The following is a 19,157-nucleotide window of genomic DNA, read 5'->3' on the forward strand; positions in this document are numbered from 1 at the left end:
CAGTGGCTGAGCCAGCTTAAAAGCTGATTAAATAACTGTGTGTGTGTGTGTGTGTGTGTGTGTGTGTATGTATCAGTGGTGAGTTCCGGATCCCGTTCCAACCGGTACGGAACGGGCCCGGCGTCACCCACATGGACATGCGCAGCATGTGCAGATGGCGGGCACATGCATTGTACCTGCCAGCGATGCTCCAGCTGATCGGCGGAGCGTCAGCAGGCACTGCACGCGCCATGCTTTAAAGGACAGGTAAGGAGCTCAGATAGGCAGGTGGGCCCTCCGGAGCACCGTACCGGAATGGGGGTCCGATACGCCCATACCGGGGCGTACCGCTTGCAACCTACCACTGGTATGTATAATATGTGTTAGAACTGAAAGAGTTGGGAAACTTAGCATCTAAAAGCCATAATGAGCAGAGTTTCTTACCGATCCACGCTGATAGCACAGAGGTTGAAAATGGAGGCAGTGCACAGCATGACATCCATGGTCATCAAGGCATCGCATAGGACTGGGCCCAAAGGCCAAACGCCTCCCTGGAACTGAAGAAAAATAAGTGAATGCATTCAGAGTTCATACTTGAGTTTTCCCTTCACTATATTCTTTAGCTACAATTCTAGTTGGATTCTCAGAGGTTGTGGCTCTGCTACTTTTCTTTGAGAAGATCCTCTTCAATGGCTGACGCTATCAAGAGGGTTGCCATGTTGCAATCAGGCATTCAGAGTTGTAGCTCTAAAACCAGCAATGAAGTGGTAGTGGTGGGTGAAGTAGCTGCATCTCCTCCCACATATGCCTGTCTCAGTGCAATCATTCAGCCTTCTTTGTTGCTATACATCATACTAGGAGGCTTACTTACTGAAACAAGTGAGGGGAGGAAAGATAGATGGAAGAAGCAGGCGGGGGGTGGGGTGGGGGAGAACCTCAACAAACTTGAAAATCAAATATCCAGGATGTGGTAAAAAACAATTTTATTCCTGGACTATAAACCACTATGAGTAGCAAGTGTCGTGACTCAGAAGGAGAAAGATTTCTCCAGAGGAGACACATACAAAGCCAATACAGAGATAGCTAAAACATTTGTTTTTTATCAGTGGCAACTGCAGCACACCTCTGTAACCAATAGTAAATGCCAAATCACTTCACCATAAAAGCATCCTAGAATCTTCCATTATTACTGTATATGCACTGATGGCTCCTCTATCTATTTGTAAAGTCTTGGATTATATTATCTAGGAAGAAAGTAAATCACAAAGCCCCGTGCTAATATCACTTAATCCTCACCCTGTTGGTGCTATAAATATCACCTAGGAATGATGTCAAGAGAAGAGGCTTATTTACACCTTATAAACTGTAGCTTCATCATTCCTTAACTTTCAATCTGATGGAGGGGTCAGGCGAGGAGAGGACAAATGCCTCAGTATAAGCACTCATTAACTGCCTGAAGATTATCCAGCTGTGACCTGTGAAAAGGAGCAACTTTTCTTTAAAAAAAAAGAGTTAAGTAAAGTGAGATAGCTGTCAAATTTGCTCCTTACTTCGTTTCTGACAGCTTAAGCAAGCCATAATGGGTTGTAATAATAATGATAATAACAATGTCAAACAATTTAAAACATACTGCAAGGAGGTGAATTTGAAGATTGGTTAACATCTGGCAAAAGCTACCTGATAATAAAAGAACCAATAAAAGGGGCACCAGGCAACTACAGGCTAAGTACCTGCTTACTAAAAACTTTCAAATTGCTTGGAGGCTGATGCAGTCCAACAGCATCTAATTGAAAATAATCTCTTTTACCTGAGCAGAAGGGAAACTGCCTGAACAGCAGACAAACAAATTAACTAGATCAGGGGTGTCAAACTTGTGTCCTCATGGCAGTGTCACATGACGTATCGGGACTTTTTCCCCCTTTGCTAAATTGGGTGTGGGCATGGCCAGTGCATGACGCATCTGGCCCGCGGGCCGCAAGTCTGACAGCCCTGGACTTGATTATTTTGGAAAACTGCAAGAGAAGGAAGACCAACCTAAATGTAGCTTGGATTGATTACAAAAAGACATTCAATTCTCTGCTACATGACTGGACGATTAAGTACCCAGAAATAATAAGAGTCAGTAATTATGAAGTCTCTCAGTCATCCAGATCACAGTTGTCCCAAAGGTGCTTTTTCCAAAAGCAACTGGACTTTCTGTTTTTTTCTTTGAAGATGGTTTCGCTTCTCATCCAAGAAGTTTCTTCAGCTCTGATTGGATGGTGGGGAATGGAAGAGCTGAAGAAGCTTTTTGGATGAGAAGCAAAACATCTTCAAAGAAAAAAGAAGAAAGTTCAGTTGCCTCTTGAAAAAACACCTTTGGGATAGGAGTCAGAAGAAACATCAGAAGTTTTGTGCAAAGACTGATGGCAGAATGGAAGGTACAGTTGCTGTTCAATGATGATAGACTAGGAGAGATTAATATCAAGAGAGAAATCTTTCAAGGAAGCTCATTATCATCACTTTTGTTTGTCATTGCATTGATTCCTCTTTCAACAATACTGAAGGTACGGCTATTATATAATAATAATACTTTATTTACAGTCACAGACCAAAACACGACCACTACAAAAGAGACACAGCAGCCAGTCACCAAAAGCCCAACTAAGGGAGGTTACAGCTCTCTCCTCTAATGGTCACAGCTCTCAAGAAAAACCTGGAAACCTGAGAGGTGACGTACGAGAAGACATCCCCAAGGCAATGCACAAACAAATCACAGCCATCAGGACCATAAGGGACGATTTCAGGAAGAGACAATAACCTAGATCTGTCCGCGCTATACATAGGGCATAATAGAAGGACATGCTCCGCTGTCTCAACCTTGGCTCTGTCACAAGGGCTCAGCTGCTTATTAATCGGGAGCCTCTTGAAACGACCATCCAGAAGTGCTGAAGGCAAGACATTGAAGCGAGCTAGGGAAAAAGCTCTTCTATACTTGGGAATGGTTAGGGTATAAAAATAGGAAGCCATCCTCAATCCATAGTTATTAACTTGGTTGAGAGTCAAGTTTTATTGGCTCTGGCTCGTAGATATTGTAAATCAATGTCCACAAGCCGTTGGACTATCCTAAATTGGGCATCCTTGAGGTCGTAGTTTCCCAAGGCATCCTCCGTGAAACCTAGCAGATGAAGTTTCTTCAGCAGCTCTTTCTCCCAGCGAGAAATATGGGAGTCCGTGAACACCAGGGAGAGGTAGCTGCCAGGAACTGCCAGAAAGAGCACACAAAACCACCATTTAAAGGTGTTTATCCAGGCCATACATTCCACCGATCGAATGCCTAGTTCCAGGTATATCGGGGCAAAACCAACACAAGGGGGAAGACCCAGAAGTTTTCTAAGGAAAGCAGCCTGGGTTCTTTCAATGCAATCCTTGAAGCCCCGTATCCATATGGGAATGCCGTAAAGAGTTTAGGCCAGCGTTTTGGCTTTGTAAATACGTAGGGCAGAAGGAATGAACTGGCCACCCTGGGTATAAAAGAATCTTAAAATCTGCTGGTGACTACAGGAGGCCAAGTTCAGCACCTGGGTTCGATGTCTAGTCCAGGCACCGGTGTTCTGAAATTGAATACCTAGATACTTAAAATGTAAAACCTGCTTAACAGCATTGCCACTGATATCCCAGTTATACAATTTCCGGGCTCTAGTAAACACTAGTACTTTTGATTTATCGTAGTTAATAGCCAAATGGTTTTCAGCACAGTAAGACCCAAATGCAGAAAGTAATCTTTTCAGTCCTGGCCTTGACAATGAAAGGAGAACCGCATTGTCAGCGTAAAGAAGAAGCAGGATCTTTGTAGTTGTCAGCTTCGGGGCATGGGACTCAATCTGTCCGATGTAACCAGCCAGGTCAGATGAAAATATATTAAACAGAAGAGGAGCCAGAACACATCCCTGCCTTACTCCATTCTTAATCGGGATAGGATTAGAAGGTTCTCCCTGCAGACCACACCTGACCTGGCTGGAGGTATGATTGTACAAGGACCTAATTAAGAACAGCAAACGTCTGTCAATAGAACTTTTAAGCAGTTTTGACCACAACAAACCCCTAGGGACTGAGTCAAATGCTGACTTTAGGTCGATGAAAGCAGTGAAGAGTTTGCCACCTGGTATAGTAGTGGTACGGCTATTAAACACCCTTTACATGCATGATCTACAGAAAAAATATCACCTGAAATAGAATTGCTACTGCTCAACCCTGTCTGTATATACAGCCAAGATATTGCAGTGGAGTTTGAACTGGACAAATGTGCCTGTTTTACCATCAATAGGGTAAAACTAGTGAAAACTGAAGGAATCAAGATGCTATATGGAAATAACATCAAGAGTTTGGAGGAAGACCATCAAATACCTGGGCATTCTTCAATCTGAGAACATCCAGCTGACGGAAGTTGTGAAGAAGTTTAGAAGTGAATACATCATGGGACTAAAAAAGATCCTAAAGTTCAAACTCAGTAAAAGAAATACTATCAAGGCAATTAACCCTGGACAATTTCAATCATTAGATAAGAGAGCTGGAATAATGGACTGGACCCAAGCAGAACTAAAGGTTCTGGATAGTAAAACCAGAAAAATAATGACAATGAATCATGCCCTTCATCCATGAAGCAATGTTGACAGATTCTACTTAGCAAGGAAAATAGGTGGGCATGGAATCTTGCAAATACACAAAACAGTTGGAAGGGGGGAAAAAGGGCATTGGAAGAATATCTGAAGAAAAGTGAAGATGATGTACTGAAACTAGGGTACCATGAAGGCTTATGAACAGAGGAAAGACCAAACATTTGATCTACAAGAAAGACAAAATGAAGAATAATATAGAAATATTAGAAATATGGCAAGGCAAAGTATTACATGGCCAGTACATAGAAAAACTAACAGGCGAAGCAGATAACAAGACCTGGTAATGGCTAAGAACAAGAAAGTTGAAGAAAGAGACAGAGGGGCTAATTCTGGCTGCACAAGATCAAGCCTTAAGAATAAATGCATACAAAGCCAGAATTGAGACGACAACAAATGAAAACAAATGCTGCCTCTGTAAAAGAAACTGAACACTGTGCATCTAATTAGCTGCTGCAAGAAGATTTCACAGACTGACTGCAAACAATGGCAAGATAAAGTAGCATCAATGGTACATTGGAATATCTGCAAAAAATACCACTTGTCTGCTGGTGGGACCATAAAGTAATAGAATATGAAGAAGCTAAAGTACTCTGGGACTTTACAATTCAAACAGAACGCACTGCTACATCGCAGCTCAGACTTAATAACAATCAATAAGAAGCACAAGAAAATCTGGATAGTGGACATGGCAATACCTGGAGACAGAATAGAAGAGAATGAATTGGAGAAAATTACAAAATACAAAAACCTGCAAATAGAAGTAAAACCACTGTGGCAAAATAAAGCAAAAATAGTTTCAATAGTAATTAGGTGTCTTAGGTACAATCCCAAAATATCTGGAGCACCATTTGAACACCATTGAGATCAACAAAACCACCATGAATCAATTGCAAAAGGTAGTTTTACTTGGAATAATTTACATCCTGCAACAATATAGTTAACACTATGCAGCAATATCTGCCTAGCTTGGGTCATTGTGTAGGATAGGTGGATAAAAATGCCAAATCCAGTCTAAAACAGCCGGCTAACTGTATGTGACCAACAATAATAAATTTAAATGCCACCTGACCCCCAGTGACTCTGGGCAGTTAGTGGAATACCAGCGATACAGGTTAAAATGAAATTATTTATCATCATCCTTAGGCAGAGCATAAAGGGCAGCAAGTGCTTTCCAGCTGTTTTGATCATTCACAACATCTTCAGCATCGTTCCAAGGGACATTAATGATCTCAAGGCTCTTCCTTAAGTGTTTGATGCCAAGGTTTCTAAGGCCGGCCTCGTTTCCTCTTTTCTCCTGGAGGTGTCTGACATGGTGGAATTTTGGGATGCTGGTCTTTAACATACATATTGTAAAAGTGTAATGATTAAAATATAATATTCATTTCTTATCCAAGCCTAACTGTCAACCTCTGTTTCGCTATTTGCTTTTGACTGCCATTGAAACGGGGAGGGGGAGGGCTGGTATTTGGGAGGGAAAGTTTAAGTACAGGAGAGATTGTAAAAAGGGAGTTTTGGTCTCACCATCTACTGCGCATGCTGGAGATTAGTGCTTGGTGTTGGTCAAGGCCAACCGTCCTGCATACCAACATGATGATGCTCCTTGAAGATGGAACTCACATGACACCTAAGGGATTTGTAGATTGGACACTGAGGGTTACCAGGGGGAGGAGGTTTGGTCACATATTGATATGTATGATTTTGCGCGCTTTTGCCTCAGATCTTGCTTTGCTTAGCTGCTATCTTTTCATAACCAGTAAAAGTACTCTTAATTCTGCAAAATGGAGTTAAGTGGTTTCTTTCTTGGTTGCTGAGGGAGGCCGGCTTGACATTAAGCAAGATCTCTCTTTTGCACTCATCCCGGAGCTAACACCTTCTGAGGGGAGTGTAAATAAAACCAAAACCTTCAAAGGAATGTCTTACCCAGGCAGCGACCAGGAGGACGACATGGAGGTGGCTGCATCCTCGTGTCCCTTGGAGACGGAGCGGATGGCAGATCTGAATTTGGAGGAATGATCCATCCACTCCAGGTGGTCGTTGGGAGTGGGACAGAAATATGACCCTGAGGAAATTCCAGCTGGCGTTACCACAAGGCGACATCGGCGGGTGGCAGCTGCTTGGCAGGACGATGACGAGGAGCACCTTATGATGTCCTAGGCTATGAAACTCTTTCAAGAGGCTTGGGAGAGGCGACATTTACGCGAGAGCGGTCCTGAAAGAGAAGCTGATCTCCCAGACCTAGAAGAGAGAACTGCAGAAGCCCTGTTCCACCCAAGGGGGCCAGTGGGGGCAGACAGTGGAGCTCATTAGGATGGTTGAAGTACTGGTAGTAGCAGCAGCAGCCACGAGAGCCCTTCCAAGAGGAGGAGGGCCCCCCGCAGATGCCGGATGGCAAAAGTTCCTCCACTTGGTGTGAAATTTAGAGGTGACCCAAAGGAGCTAGGATTTTTCCTGGTCCAAGTCTGGAATTTCATGCAACAGTTCGGAGAGGATCTCCCCACAGAAGAAGCCAAGGTAAGAGTTGTTACCATGGTGCTGGAGAACAAGGCAGCGGCATGGATGGTTGCCCTGCATAACGATGACTCCCCCCTGCTGAGAGACTATAATAGGTTTATGGCCACCCTGAGGAAACGCTTTGATGACCCGCTCACGGAGCGGAAGGCCAGAACCAGAATGAAAACCTTTACCCAGGGGAAGAACCCAGTGGCTGATTACATACAAGAGTTTCGTGAATTGTCCGTTTATATGCGGGTCTGGTCGGAAAAAGCTTTAATGGACAGTTTTATGGATGGCTTAAACAATGATATATACCAAAACTGTGTAAACAGGGGGGGGGGGGGGCTGTAACTTGCAAGGCTGGAACAAATTGGCAGCAGACGTGGAGATCGATCTAGCCAGAGACAAGTACCATGAAGACAGTGAGAAAGAGAAATCTACCCCCCCAACCCCTCCCCAAAGGAACTCCGAAAGGAGGAAAAAGTTGGTCTACAAGCTAGCCCCGGTCTACCACCTGCTTTTGTTGCAGAAAGGAGGGGCACCGGGCAGCAAATTGCCTCTCCAAGATTGGCCCAAAGCCCTCTGCTTGGGGGGGGGGGAGAGGAAGCCAGACAAACAACCTGGGAAGAGAAAGGACACTGCCATGAAAGGGGTAGAACCTGTTGCGCAATTCCCTCCCATCCCAAGAGAAGAAGAACCGTCCTCATCGGGGGAAAGTGAAACCGAATCCGATGATGATCATCTGGTAAGTTCCCGATCGGGCCCCATGACCATCCCAGTAGAACTTAAAGTGCCCTCTACTGATGCCCAAGCAAAAATGCTGGCCCTTTTAGACTTGGGCTTGAAACTGAGAACTTTGAAAGTCCCCATTGCTTTTTGCCAGCTAGATGGGTCTATAGCTGGGGGGGCTCCTGCCCATTTTGTGACTGAACCTATAGACATGTGGATGGGAGATCACCAGGAAACATTAAGTTTCATTGTGGCAACGGGGGTGGACCAGCCTCTCATACTGGGCTTACACTGGTTACGTAAATGGAACCCACACATCAACTGGAAGAAAGAGTGGTTGCGCATCCGATCTGCTAAATACCTTGAGGGAGAAGGGAGGGTTTCCAACATTACCAACGCTGAACCTAACCTAGCGGCAGCGGTGCAGGAAAAAATTGAGGGGGAGGAGAAAATCCCAAAGGAATATTGGGACCTAAAGGACGTTTTCAGTGAAAAATCCTCTGATAAATTACCCCCTCACCGCGCGATGGATTGCAGCATTGAGATCCTCCTAGGAGTAAAACTTCCAAAACCCCAGATTTACTCAATGACCCTATGCGAGATGGAGGAATTATGGAAGTTTATTGACAAAAATTTGAAAAGGGGGTTTATTGAATCTGCTGGGCCATGTGTGGCCGCTCCTGTGTTGTTTAGAGAAAAGAAAGATGGCTCCTTTCATCTCTGTGTTAACTACAAGAATCTTAATAGTGTGTGCATGGAAAATGTATACCCCCTCCCTCTGATGAAGGATATGTTGGTCCAATTGGGTAAAGGGAAGATCTTCACGAAATTGAACCTAACAGAGGCCTACTACAGAGTCAGAATCAAAGAGGGAGATAAATGGAAAACTGCTTTCAACTGCCCACTCAGGTATTTTCAATTCAGGGTACTCCCCTTTGGCCTACAGGGGGCGCCAGCTGTTTTCATGCAATTAATAAATGAAGTTTTACATGAACACCTGTACAAGGGCGTGATGGTCTACCTTGATGACATCCTTATCTACACGGAAACACGTGATGAACACGTGACTTTAGTACTATCAGTACTCAAGAAACTCCGGGCCGCAGAACTTTATGCTGAATTGTCTAAATGTGAATTTCATTAAGAGAAAATTGATTACTTTGGCTACCGCATCTCCCACAACGGCATCGAGATGGACCCAGCCAAGGTCCAGGCTGTAACTGAATGGGCACCTCCTCGCACCCGCAAACAATTACAAAGTTTTTGGGATTTGCAAATTTTTATCATCAATTTATCCCCTCGTTTGCCAGCATTGCTCTACCCATTACAAATCTCCTAAAGTCAAAAGGGGAGGCCAAGCCTAGACCGGGTAAGCCTTTGAATTGGACTATGGAGTGTCAAGCCGCTTTTGAGAAATTAAAGCGACTCTTTGCAGCTGAACCCATTTTCAAACACCCAGATATGGAGGCACCATTTATCGTTCAAGCTGATGCTAGTGATGTGGCGGTGGGGGCAGTATTACTTCAAACGAACGCTGATGGAAAATTGCAGCCATGCGCTTACACCTCTCACAAACTGACAGAGACGGAGAGATGATGGGCTATATGGGAAAAGAAAGCTTTTGCGGTTAGATGGGCTTTGATGACCTGGCGACATTTCCTAGAAGGGGCGAAACACCCTTTTGAAGTATGGACTGATCATAAAAATTTGGAAGCATTGAAGACCCGCGTAAGCTATCTCCTAAACAGGTCTGTTGGGTGCAACATTTCAACCATTTCAACTTTACCCTCAAATACATTCTTGGGGGGGGGGGCTTCATGGCTGATGCTTTGTCTAGGCTTCCCCAATACAACAGCTCTAAGCTGTTGTATATTAATTGATACAAAAACATTAATTTCTATCACATATACAGTAAACAAATCCTACAGTTCTGTATATTCATCTGTTCTCTATGAAGGCCTCCATCACACTACTGGGCTATAAGGCTCATGTAAACTGTCCTGCCGGGGGTGGGGGGGAGGATATTGCATCAACTTCCTACTACATTGTAAAGTGAGAGGATAAAGCCACATGCTTGTGACGTTCCTTCCCTCTGCACATTGGCAGGATAGGTCTTCTAAAACAATTCAGCCTGTACTGTTCTAATATAAGTTTTCATAGGGACATTCAGGTGGTTGTATTTTATTCCTGCTATGAAGCTACCCAGCGGGAATTGTTTATTGCCTGTATAAACTTCTGAGTTACCGCAATGAAAATGAGGCAGTGGTTGATACACTGACTACTCTTGTTTTTCTTTTGAATTATGCCTTTATGTAATTTTCTGATTGAAATAAGTTAAATGTTATTATAATTGTGACGATTTTATTAACAAGCTATAAACAGGGCAGGGGGATATTGAACAAAGGTGACATTGCAAATCTGTGCTAGAGCCAGGTGCCATAAATGTTGACTGCTAATATGGGCAATTGTACACACTCTAACAGATCATCTGTTCTGATTTCCATATGATTTGCAATGCCTTACCCTTTAATATAGCAAGAGGTAGTAGTGTCTGTATAGAACAACTAACTTTTAAGTTCAACTTGAGAATTTATAATTATAGTACTCTTTTGCTTCTCTTCACACATTTGCTAAGTTTCTGCCTGCAAGGGTTAACTGTTCCTTTTGTTTAGGGATATTTTGTTGAATAAGCTCCATTGGCTACATCATGCATTTTGGAATGTATGGTTTTTATTAGTTGAAACGGTTCGGTTTGTACGAAGTCAAAAATAAAGAAATCCTATTTTATCATGAGTCCTAGTCTTCTTGTTTATCCTCATGACTTAATGAAACAGACTCTCATTACCTAGGCAGAGAATTTGCTTGCTGCTGCTTTTAGGACACACAACATTTCCCTACTAGCCTTGCCCAGCCACAGCTGAGTTACAAAAATCTAATCCTCACATTAGTGTCTGCAAGGAAATTTGCAAAAGTGGAGCTAACAACCATGGTCAGAGTCCTGTCCCTTTGAACATGCATGGATAAGACACATATATACAAAGGGGAAAGACTTTGCCCATGCTATCCATCTTGAATTGTTCAATCCCTCTCACACAGAAGCCCTTGTTTACACATGTTACAGGTGAAACTTAAAAAATTAGAATATTGTGCAAAAGTTCATTTATTTCAGTAATGCAACTTAGAAGGTGAAACTAATATATGAGATAAGACTCATTACATGCAAAGCAAGATAGTTCAAGCTGTGATTTGTCATAATTGTGATGATTATGGCGTACAGCTCATGAAAACCCCAAATCCACAATCTCAGAAAATTAGAATATTACATGCAATCAATAAAACAAGGATTGTACATAGAACAATATCGCACCTCTGAAAAGTATGAGCATGCATATGTACTCAGTACTTGGTTTGGGCCCCTTTTGCAGCAATTACTGCCTCACTGCGGCGTGGCATGGAAGCTATCAGCCTGTGGCACTGCTCAGGTGTTATGGAAGACCAGGATGCTTCAATAGCGGCCTTCAGCTCTTCTGCATTGTTCGGTCTCATGTCTCTCATCTTTCTCTTGGCAATGCCCCATAGATTCTCTATGGGATTCAGGTCAGGCGAGTTTGCTGGCCAATTAAGCACAGTAATCCCACAGTCATTGAACCAGGTTTGAGTGCTTTTGGCAGTGTGGGCAGCTGGAAAATGAAGTCAGCATCCCCATAAAGCTTGTCTGCGGAAGGAAGCATGAAATGCTGCAAAATCTCCTGGTAGACGGCTGCGTTGACCCTGGTCTTAATGAAGCACAGTGGTCCAAAGTCCTGTTGCTCAGTGGTCCAAAGTCCTCTTTTCTGATGAGAGCAACTTTTGCCCAAAGCACCAAAAACTGGTTCAATGACCGTGGGATTACTGTGCTTGATTGGCCTCTCCATTCTTCCTCCATACTCTGGGTCCTTGGTTTCCAAATGAGATGCAAACGTTGCTCTCATCAGAAAAGAGGACTTTGGACCACTGAGCAACAGGACTTTGGACCACTGTGCTTCATTAAGAGGAATTGTGGAGGATATCTCCTTCTTTTCAAATCCCAGTTTCCCTGTAAATATCTTCCCTGCATCCTTGTTATCGAGGAAATATTTCTATACTGGAGAATATATTTCCTGTGGAAGCCATAAAATACAATTGCTTCCCAGCAAGTATATGTCAACCAATACTTACAATGATTTTTTTTTCTTTCTTTGGAAGGTGAGCATGAAATACATATGACATTCAGAACCTGAAAATAGCTCTGCAGTTGCAGAGCACAGTTGCTGCCATGGGTAACCTTTTAAAACCTTACATTCTGGGTACAAATATGCATAGATTCAAACCATCATTTCATTTCTTCATGTTTTAGGTACCTAAAAAGCCTGCGTATTTTCCTACCCACAAAATTGTTAGTCTTTTCCAATTCTTCTAGTGAGGAGCACAGCACATTCCTTGCAGAGAAATTAATTTTTAGTGTCACCGTGCTAAAAGAAAATTGTACCATACATTCCTTTAGCTACTTCCTAAAACTGCGGCTTTAAACCGATTGAAAAAAACAGATATTTCAGAGAAAGTCGGGATAAGGAGGATGCATCAAGATCATGCATAACCTGTTCATCATCTGCATCCAACCCATACTGATGGGACTTAATGTCCAAGGAAATCTGCCATTGCAAATAAATTCATTTTGTGTCGGTTTTGTATCTCACAGTAAAATGAGATGGCACAATATACCATTGTGGCGAAATGGTTAACTGATTTTAAATTTAGGAACTTTGCACATGGCAATGGCCTGAATCGGACCAGAAAATAGATAATGAAGGAAGAAGCAAAATGAAATTGGAAATCCATGCTGCTATGGCTCTGAAATCAAATAAAAAGGAAGCCAGATGTTGGAAGGCCAAATGCCATTAATGTTGACTATGCCAGTACAGGAGAATGTACAAACTGAGACTGAAAATATGATTGCCACATGCCAATCGTGCTCTTCCTTTTAACACTTTTAAGGAAATAGCATGCCTGAATTGGATATTATCACCACGTTTGTCTACTTAAGTCCTTTTTCCAACTTGGTGTTTTTAGGAAGGTTGTTGAAAAGGCAGCAGGGACTCAAGGATTCTGGGTGAAGCAAATTAGCATTTTTTAAACCAGGGCATTGAATAAAAACTGCATTGATCACACTTGCAGCAACCTACAGTAGGACTTGGAGGGAGGGAGTGTGACCCTTCTGATCCTGCTTGACCTCTTAGCAAAATTTTGGATCATCAGTGGGTGTTGAACATTTGAGGACCTGTTTTATACTATCTCTGCTCCTTCTGGCTCGGCACTTTAAATTAAATTTCAACAAGATGTTATGCTTGTTTGGAACTATTTGGCTCTATTCAAGTTGTATCACTGGAAGGCATCACATTCCCCTGGAAGAAGCAGGACTGCCATCTGGGGTTCTCTTGCACTTGCTCCTGGTTGAACAGCAGATGGAAGTGCTGGCTAGGAGAACTTTTAGCCAGTTTCAGGTAGCATCCTGGAGGCAGCCTTTCACGGAGCAGGATGCTTTGGCAACTGTCACTCACCCCTTTCCATTAGCACAATCAGGCATTTTCAAGATAGACTGGATAGAAAACATTTCAACAGGTGCACAAGAATCCAAGAATTTTGACAAATACCTTTATAGTAGAAAGCCAAAAGAGTTCCAGAGACTGTTGTATATCAAAAGGGAGTTCTATTTACAGTGAAATCAAAGTCCAGATTCCTGCAACTCTTTCTTTTATACACATAAAGCAAAGAACTAGATGTATCTCTCTTTGATGGAATAGATAGTGTTATCTGTTTTGGTAACTGCCATGTTTTGGTATCTGGCTATCTGCCTCTGAATGTATGAAAATGTGTGATAAAAGGATGATCACATTCAAAACAGTCTACAACACTTCCTGTTCTTTAACAGTTATACAAAAAGGACAATTGGCTTGTGCATAGCTACACAAGGAAAACCACAGTGACTGAGATTCCTGCTTTATGCAGCTATCAAACATGTAGGAACCCACTTCTCTCAATTCCCTTTTTTGTGTGCAGATTCAAAAGAGGACTTGATCAAGCTCTATTTAGGCATGTGCTTACACTGAATGAAAATAACCCAATTAAATATATATATAACAAAAGAAGTATAACTCTTTGAGGTGAAAAAAAAATCATTTTTAAATATATATGCTACCTCTACCACAGATGTGGGTGACTCTCTATAAAAAAAATTCAAAACATATCATAATTAAAAATGCAACATTCTAGATAAAAATCATGAACAAATAAAAATAATCCAGATAAAGGGAGGCAGGAGGCTGTGCATGTCAATACTATTTCTTACATCCCCGATATATATATATATATATATATATATATATATATATATATATATATATGTATGTATGTATGTATGTATGTATGTATGTATGTATGTATGTATGTATGTATGTATGTATTTAGTTTGTCAAACATTTATGAGATAACAGGTATAAGTATAAACATGGACATGAGTTCATGAAATGAATACAAATAAAGGGGGACAGGGACGGTAGGCATACTGGTGCGCTTATGCACGCTTCTTTACAGACCTCTTAGGAATTGTGTGAGATGCACAGTAGATAGTTTAAGGTACAGGAACTTTGCTACTGAGGACTAAACTATGAGAACACAGAGAACAGACAAGAGAACAAATGGATGGATCATTAAACAAATCAACCGAGAGTTCTCACTCAAGGCAGATGTGTCCATGCTGAAATTATCGTACTTCAGACATGTTATGGGAAGATACATTATGGAAAAGGCTCTAATCCTGGGAAAGATGGAAGGAAAGAGAAGAAGATGACCAGCAGCAAGGTGAATGGATTCAATTACAGTGTTAATGAATGCAACTGTAGGAAGATCTGAAGGGAACAAGTCAGGGATAGATCATTATGGAGAAAATCATTCTATGCAGTTGCTAGGAGTAAAAAACAGCAACAATGAATGGCACCAATAAATTGATGGATTAAATGTCCATTGTTTGTTGAGACCTTCGGGGCTTATCCCCTGAAACCCTTTGATATATGTGAGTTCTACAATTTCTCACTCAATGGTGCCCTTAAAGTCCTGCTTTTCCAAAATAGTCACTTTGTGTTCTGCTATTTATTTAAATTCTGTAATGTAAATAATGTAAGTGAAACTATTTCTACTCATTTTCTTGCAAATGAAAGTAGAAATCTTTTGCAGACTCCTTCATTCAACACCGAAAGATCAGAAGTATTGGGAGTATGGCAGCACATCTACTTCCAGCTTTTTCATTGGCACTGTTTTTTCCTATGCACATATAACACTGAATAAATAAATATATAATGGCTTCCTTACATATGTCTCTGCAAAAATAAATAATGTGTCAGATGGTAAGATTTTTTTTTATAAAGCTGGTTACTCCTTTAAAAATTACGCACACACACACACACACATATACCTATTTTGATAAATCACCTACTGTGTGTTACAGATTGGATTTAACCTACAGGGATTGTGCAGATGGCCACAACGAATAGAGCCTGGTTCTCCATCTCAGACAACTGAAATTGCACAAGTATAAAACATCCAATACTCTCATTCTACTCCTGACTTTTATTTACTGTTAGATTCAACTGCTCAATTAAATGAAAATTAAGAATCTCCTAAAAAAATTTGGGGATGAAAGGTGTCAGACGTGATAGACTATTCACAGTGATTTCTCCAGAATTAAAATGAAACTTCAGATTTCCAAACTTTCCCACCAAATAAGCCCTTAAATACCAGAGTGTCTAGCCAGTTTGCTGCACTAATATTCTGATGTTAAGCAAAACATTTAATAGATATTTTCATCTAATTAGTGAGGAAAGAACTAAATTGGAAATCTGAATATAAGCCAGGAAAGAAAGGGTGGATTCCCAGAAAATTATGGTCAACTGTCTATGATGTTCCAAATTCCTCCCTCTTGCGTGATTATTTTATAATTTGCTCTGTATTTTATAGGTTTTACTCCCAGGCAATGGGAAATCAAAGAAACTGAAGTTCAACCCCTTTGGAGACTTGAAAATTCTGTGATGAGAATTGCAGTGTGGGATACAACCGGTAAGCCTTGGTACACGCGTACTGGTGCCTGCTGGGAGCACCAGATACTGTTCCAATACAGTGCTCCAGAGGGCTCACCCACCTGCCCGCTCTCCTTACCTCTATTTGAGCCATTTGTGCCCGTGCACGGAGCGTATGGTGCCCGCGCAACGCTCTGCAGAGCCACTGGAGCATCATGGGTGGTGGGTACACATGAATGCGCTGCACGCATGCATGTTGTGGATGCCCGGCCCTGTTGCAGCATACCGGTTGCAACAGGAGCCAGAATCCACCACTGGAGTATTGGTACAGTTAACACAGTCTTAGTATCTCTGTCTTCTTATGTTAACAAAAGAAAATATTTATCCATTCTGGCAAAGGCAAGTCCAAATGTAATGTAAGCTAGGAAGGTGCAATCAAACAAGAGTTTAGGGTAAAAGATGGCTAGTGCTCAGTCAAGATAAAGATTCCTGAAAACAGAGAAGGGGAATGCTCTCTGTATATATGTGAAGGACGAGAAAATTTTCAGGACCCTGGACAGCACCCAGAATTCAAGGTGGAATTCAGTTAAAACCAAAGTTTTGGGTTTTTGTTTTAAATATTCCATAAAGTTTACTGTCTTTCTATACAGAGGCTGATCTCAGAAGCTAATCCCTAGTTTATAGCTGGTTGTAAAACTGCTTGGATTCTCAAAGCTGTTGAAAGTTGAAAAACTCATTTCAGAAGGCGGCAATAGTAAAACAGATATGTATCATCATCAAGAAAATGGCATAGGTAGAATCCCCAGGAGTTGAGCTTCACTTAAGTATTGCCTTTTTACCTCTCAAATGTGCAGAAACTTAAATGGGAGTCCCTTGGCCTGAAACCTTCGATTCCACTGTGTCTCCATGAAGACAATTTATGTCAGGCTCTCTCTGGAACTGAGCTCTAAGACTGAATCCTCTGGGGATCCAGATTGAAGGTTCTTTAACTTAGGGCATTTTGGGTAGAATAAACAGATTCAGGGGCTCTACAGTCTACACCACCAGATCCTCTGCATCTGTGTTGCCATTTCCCACCTATGAAATCAAAAGATAGTGGACTCTTTATTAGTAAGAATCTTATTTGGAAAAAAATGTGACTGCAATGATTGATTTACCAAAAATGGAGTAAAAAAAACCTATATAGGGGAAAAAATAAAGTGTGATGGATTATATATGACACTGAGTGTATTCTATTTCACAAAACCAGTAAGCCCCTGCTGGGTAGATCAAACTTTCCCTTTGAATGACAAATTAAATCAGGTCCATTGCTTATTAGCAAGCAAAGATTTAAAAACCTCAAGAAGGGAATTGCTTAGCCAATCACTGATGATTCACTCTCCTCTTTTTCCTAATGAACTGCATTAAAAATAACTTCCTAAGTAGTTAACCCAAACTTGCCTCAATAGGCAGTAGCAGCCTAGCAGGGAAAAGACTGTATTAAATTGATCACCCACTGGCTTTACCTTTTATCCAATACTAATAGAACTCACAGTACAGTGATAAAAAAATTGCTATTAGGATCTTAATAGAGAAAACCATACCATGTTGTTCTGCTTACTCCAAATTGCTTGCAGTCGAATTTGTCTACTCTGGCATGAAGAAATAAATGAGACTTTGGGGATATCAGAAAAGCTGTCAACCCTTCTAGATGGAACTGTAATGCCAATAATATTTGGTATTTAACAACCCGGAGTGTTATCTAAAAAAAGCACACACATCTACACACAAACCAAGCTGAGATATCTGGTGTAAAGTCTACATTTTAGCTCTCACAGATGAGAGGAAAATAATATACTAAAGGAGGAAAATAATATAATAAAGATTCTGAAATTGGAATATGCTGAATACCAACACTCTTAACCATGGTAACTGCATGAAAGGCACTGGGATTTGCACAATGCGCAAATGCCTTCTCTGTGTGGGCCTTACAGTGTCACATATACACTAACATTAACTGGAGCAATCAATGAATGATCTATCTCTGTGAAATGTTCTGATTCTATTCTCTCTTTCTCACAAACACCACCTATTCCAAACTGGGAATATCTACATATAGTAAGGTCTAAGCTTACTCTTTCAAGAAACTCAAACCAAGCCAATAAAAATTAATTATTGTATCAAGTAGGATTTATTTGGTGGGGAAGCTGCTCAATGAACCCAGTGCAGCAATGTGATGAAAAGCTAACATTCTGGATCTACTAGCTCAGATAATCTGATAGGGGGGGGGGGGGGGGAAATCCATCTAAGATGATTAAACATCAGTATTGCTCTTGCTGAAATAAGTGCTACACTATAGAGCACAGCATAAGCGTGTAATATTAGTTGATATGTTATTTTTGACCATCAAACTTGCTATCATATATTGCTTGCTGATGTGGGAGCAAAGTCCAGTGGACACACTTACTCCCAGATCTTACCCATTTATTTTTCAAACAAGATTGTGTTGTTACTTATAATATTCACTGATGCCTGTGAAAGCTATAATTCTGCATGAATAAAAAAATAAACAGACTTCTTTTAAACCACCCAATGTTCTATTCAAAGACAGTATATAATAACCCAGCTCTGCAAATGAGACAGCCACATTCAAAATCTATATTAAAAACAAAGCCATATAAAATTAGAAGTGCACTCTGGATAGGAAGGAGTCTCTACAACTTTCAAAAAAATGTTTTCTTCTTTAATCCATGATATTATGCAACATTGCGGCAGAAAGAAAAGACACACCTTGATCAAAGAAAAAGTGAACATTTTCACACATAAAGCTTACAAAAGTAAATTCTCTAAAGAAGATAAACTGCATCCCAGAAAAAGAGCAGGGAAGAAAGTACTCTGGATACACCAGTTGCAGAAAAAAAATAGCTATAATTTATTTTACTTTCCCTGTCAAAAAGAATATTCAGTTCAAATTGCAGACACCCAAGGGAAATACAACAGCCACCAGCAAGAAAACCACAAGCCATGGGGAAGATGCATCCTGTATTTTACCCTCTCCAGAAATATCCACATTGGCAAAGGGGAACAACATCATCCATCAATTAGAAAAGAAACAGAATTTCCTTCTTTCCTTAATAAAGAAAAGACTGTATCAAAACAACCCGCTCGATTTGCCCACTGGTACAGAATTAAAAATATTTTCTTAAGAGGTAAAGTTTCCCCTTGCTAGTCA

At 41.2% G+C, this 19,157-nt stretch overlaps 1 protein-coding gene across 3 annotated transcripts in view; it reads right to left on the reverse strand.

The window, feature by feature from the left end:
- The window catches only part of DRD4 (dopamine receptor D4), a 34,861-nt gene that overhangs the window by 11,830 nt on the left and 3,874 nt on the right, over positions 1 to 19,157 (reverse strand). For all 3 annotated transcript variants that reach the window (XM_081938345.1, XM_081938346.1, XM_081938347.1), the window contains exon 2: positions 424 to 536. In XM_081938345.1, the coding sequence (XP_081794471.1) occupies positions 424 to 536 (113 nt within the window). The remainder of the gene's footprint in view (positions 1 to 423; positions 537 to 19,157) is intronic.

This window comes from Natrix helvetica, assembly GCF_964273705.1.
Source record: "Natrix helvetica genome assembly, chromosome: 1".
In the NCBI taxonomy this organism is placed as follows: domain Eukaryota; kingdom Metazoa; phylum Chordata; class Lepidosauria; order Squamata; family Natricidae; genus Natrix; species Natrix helvetica.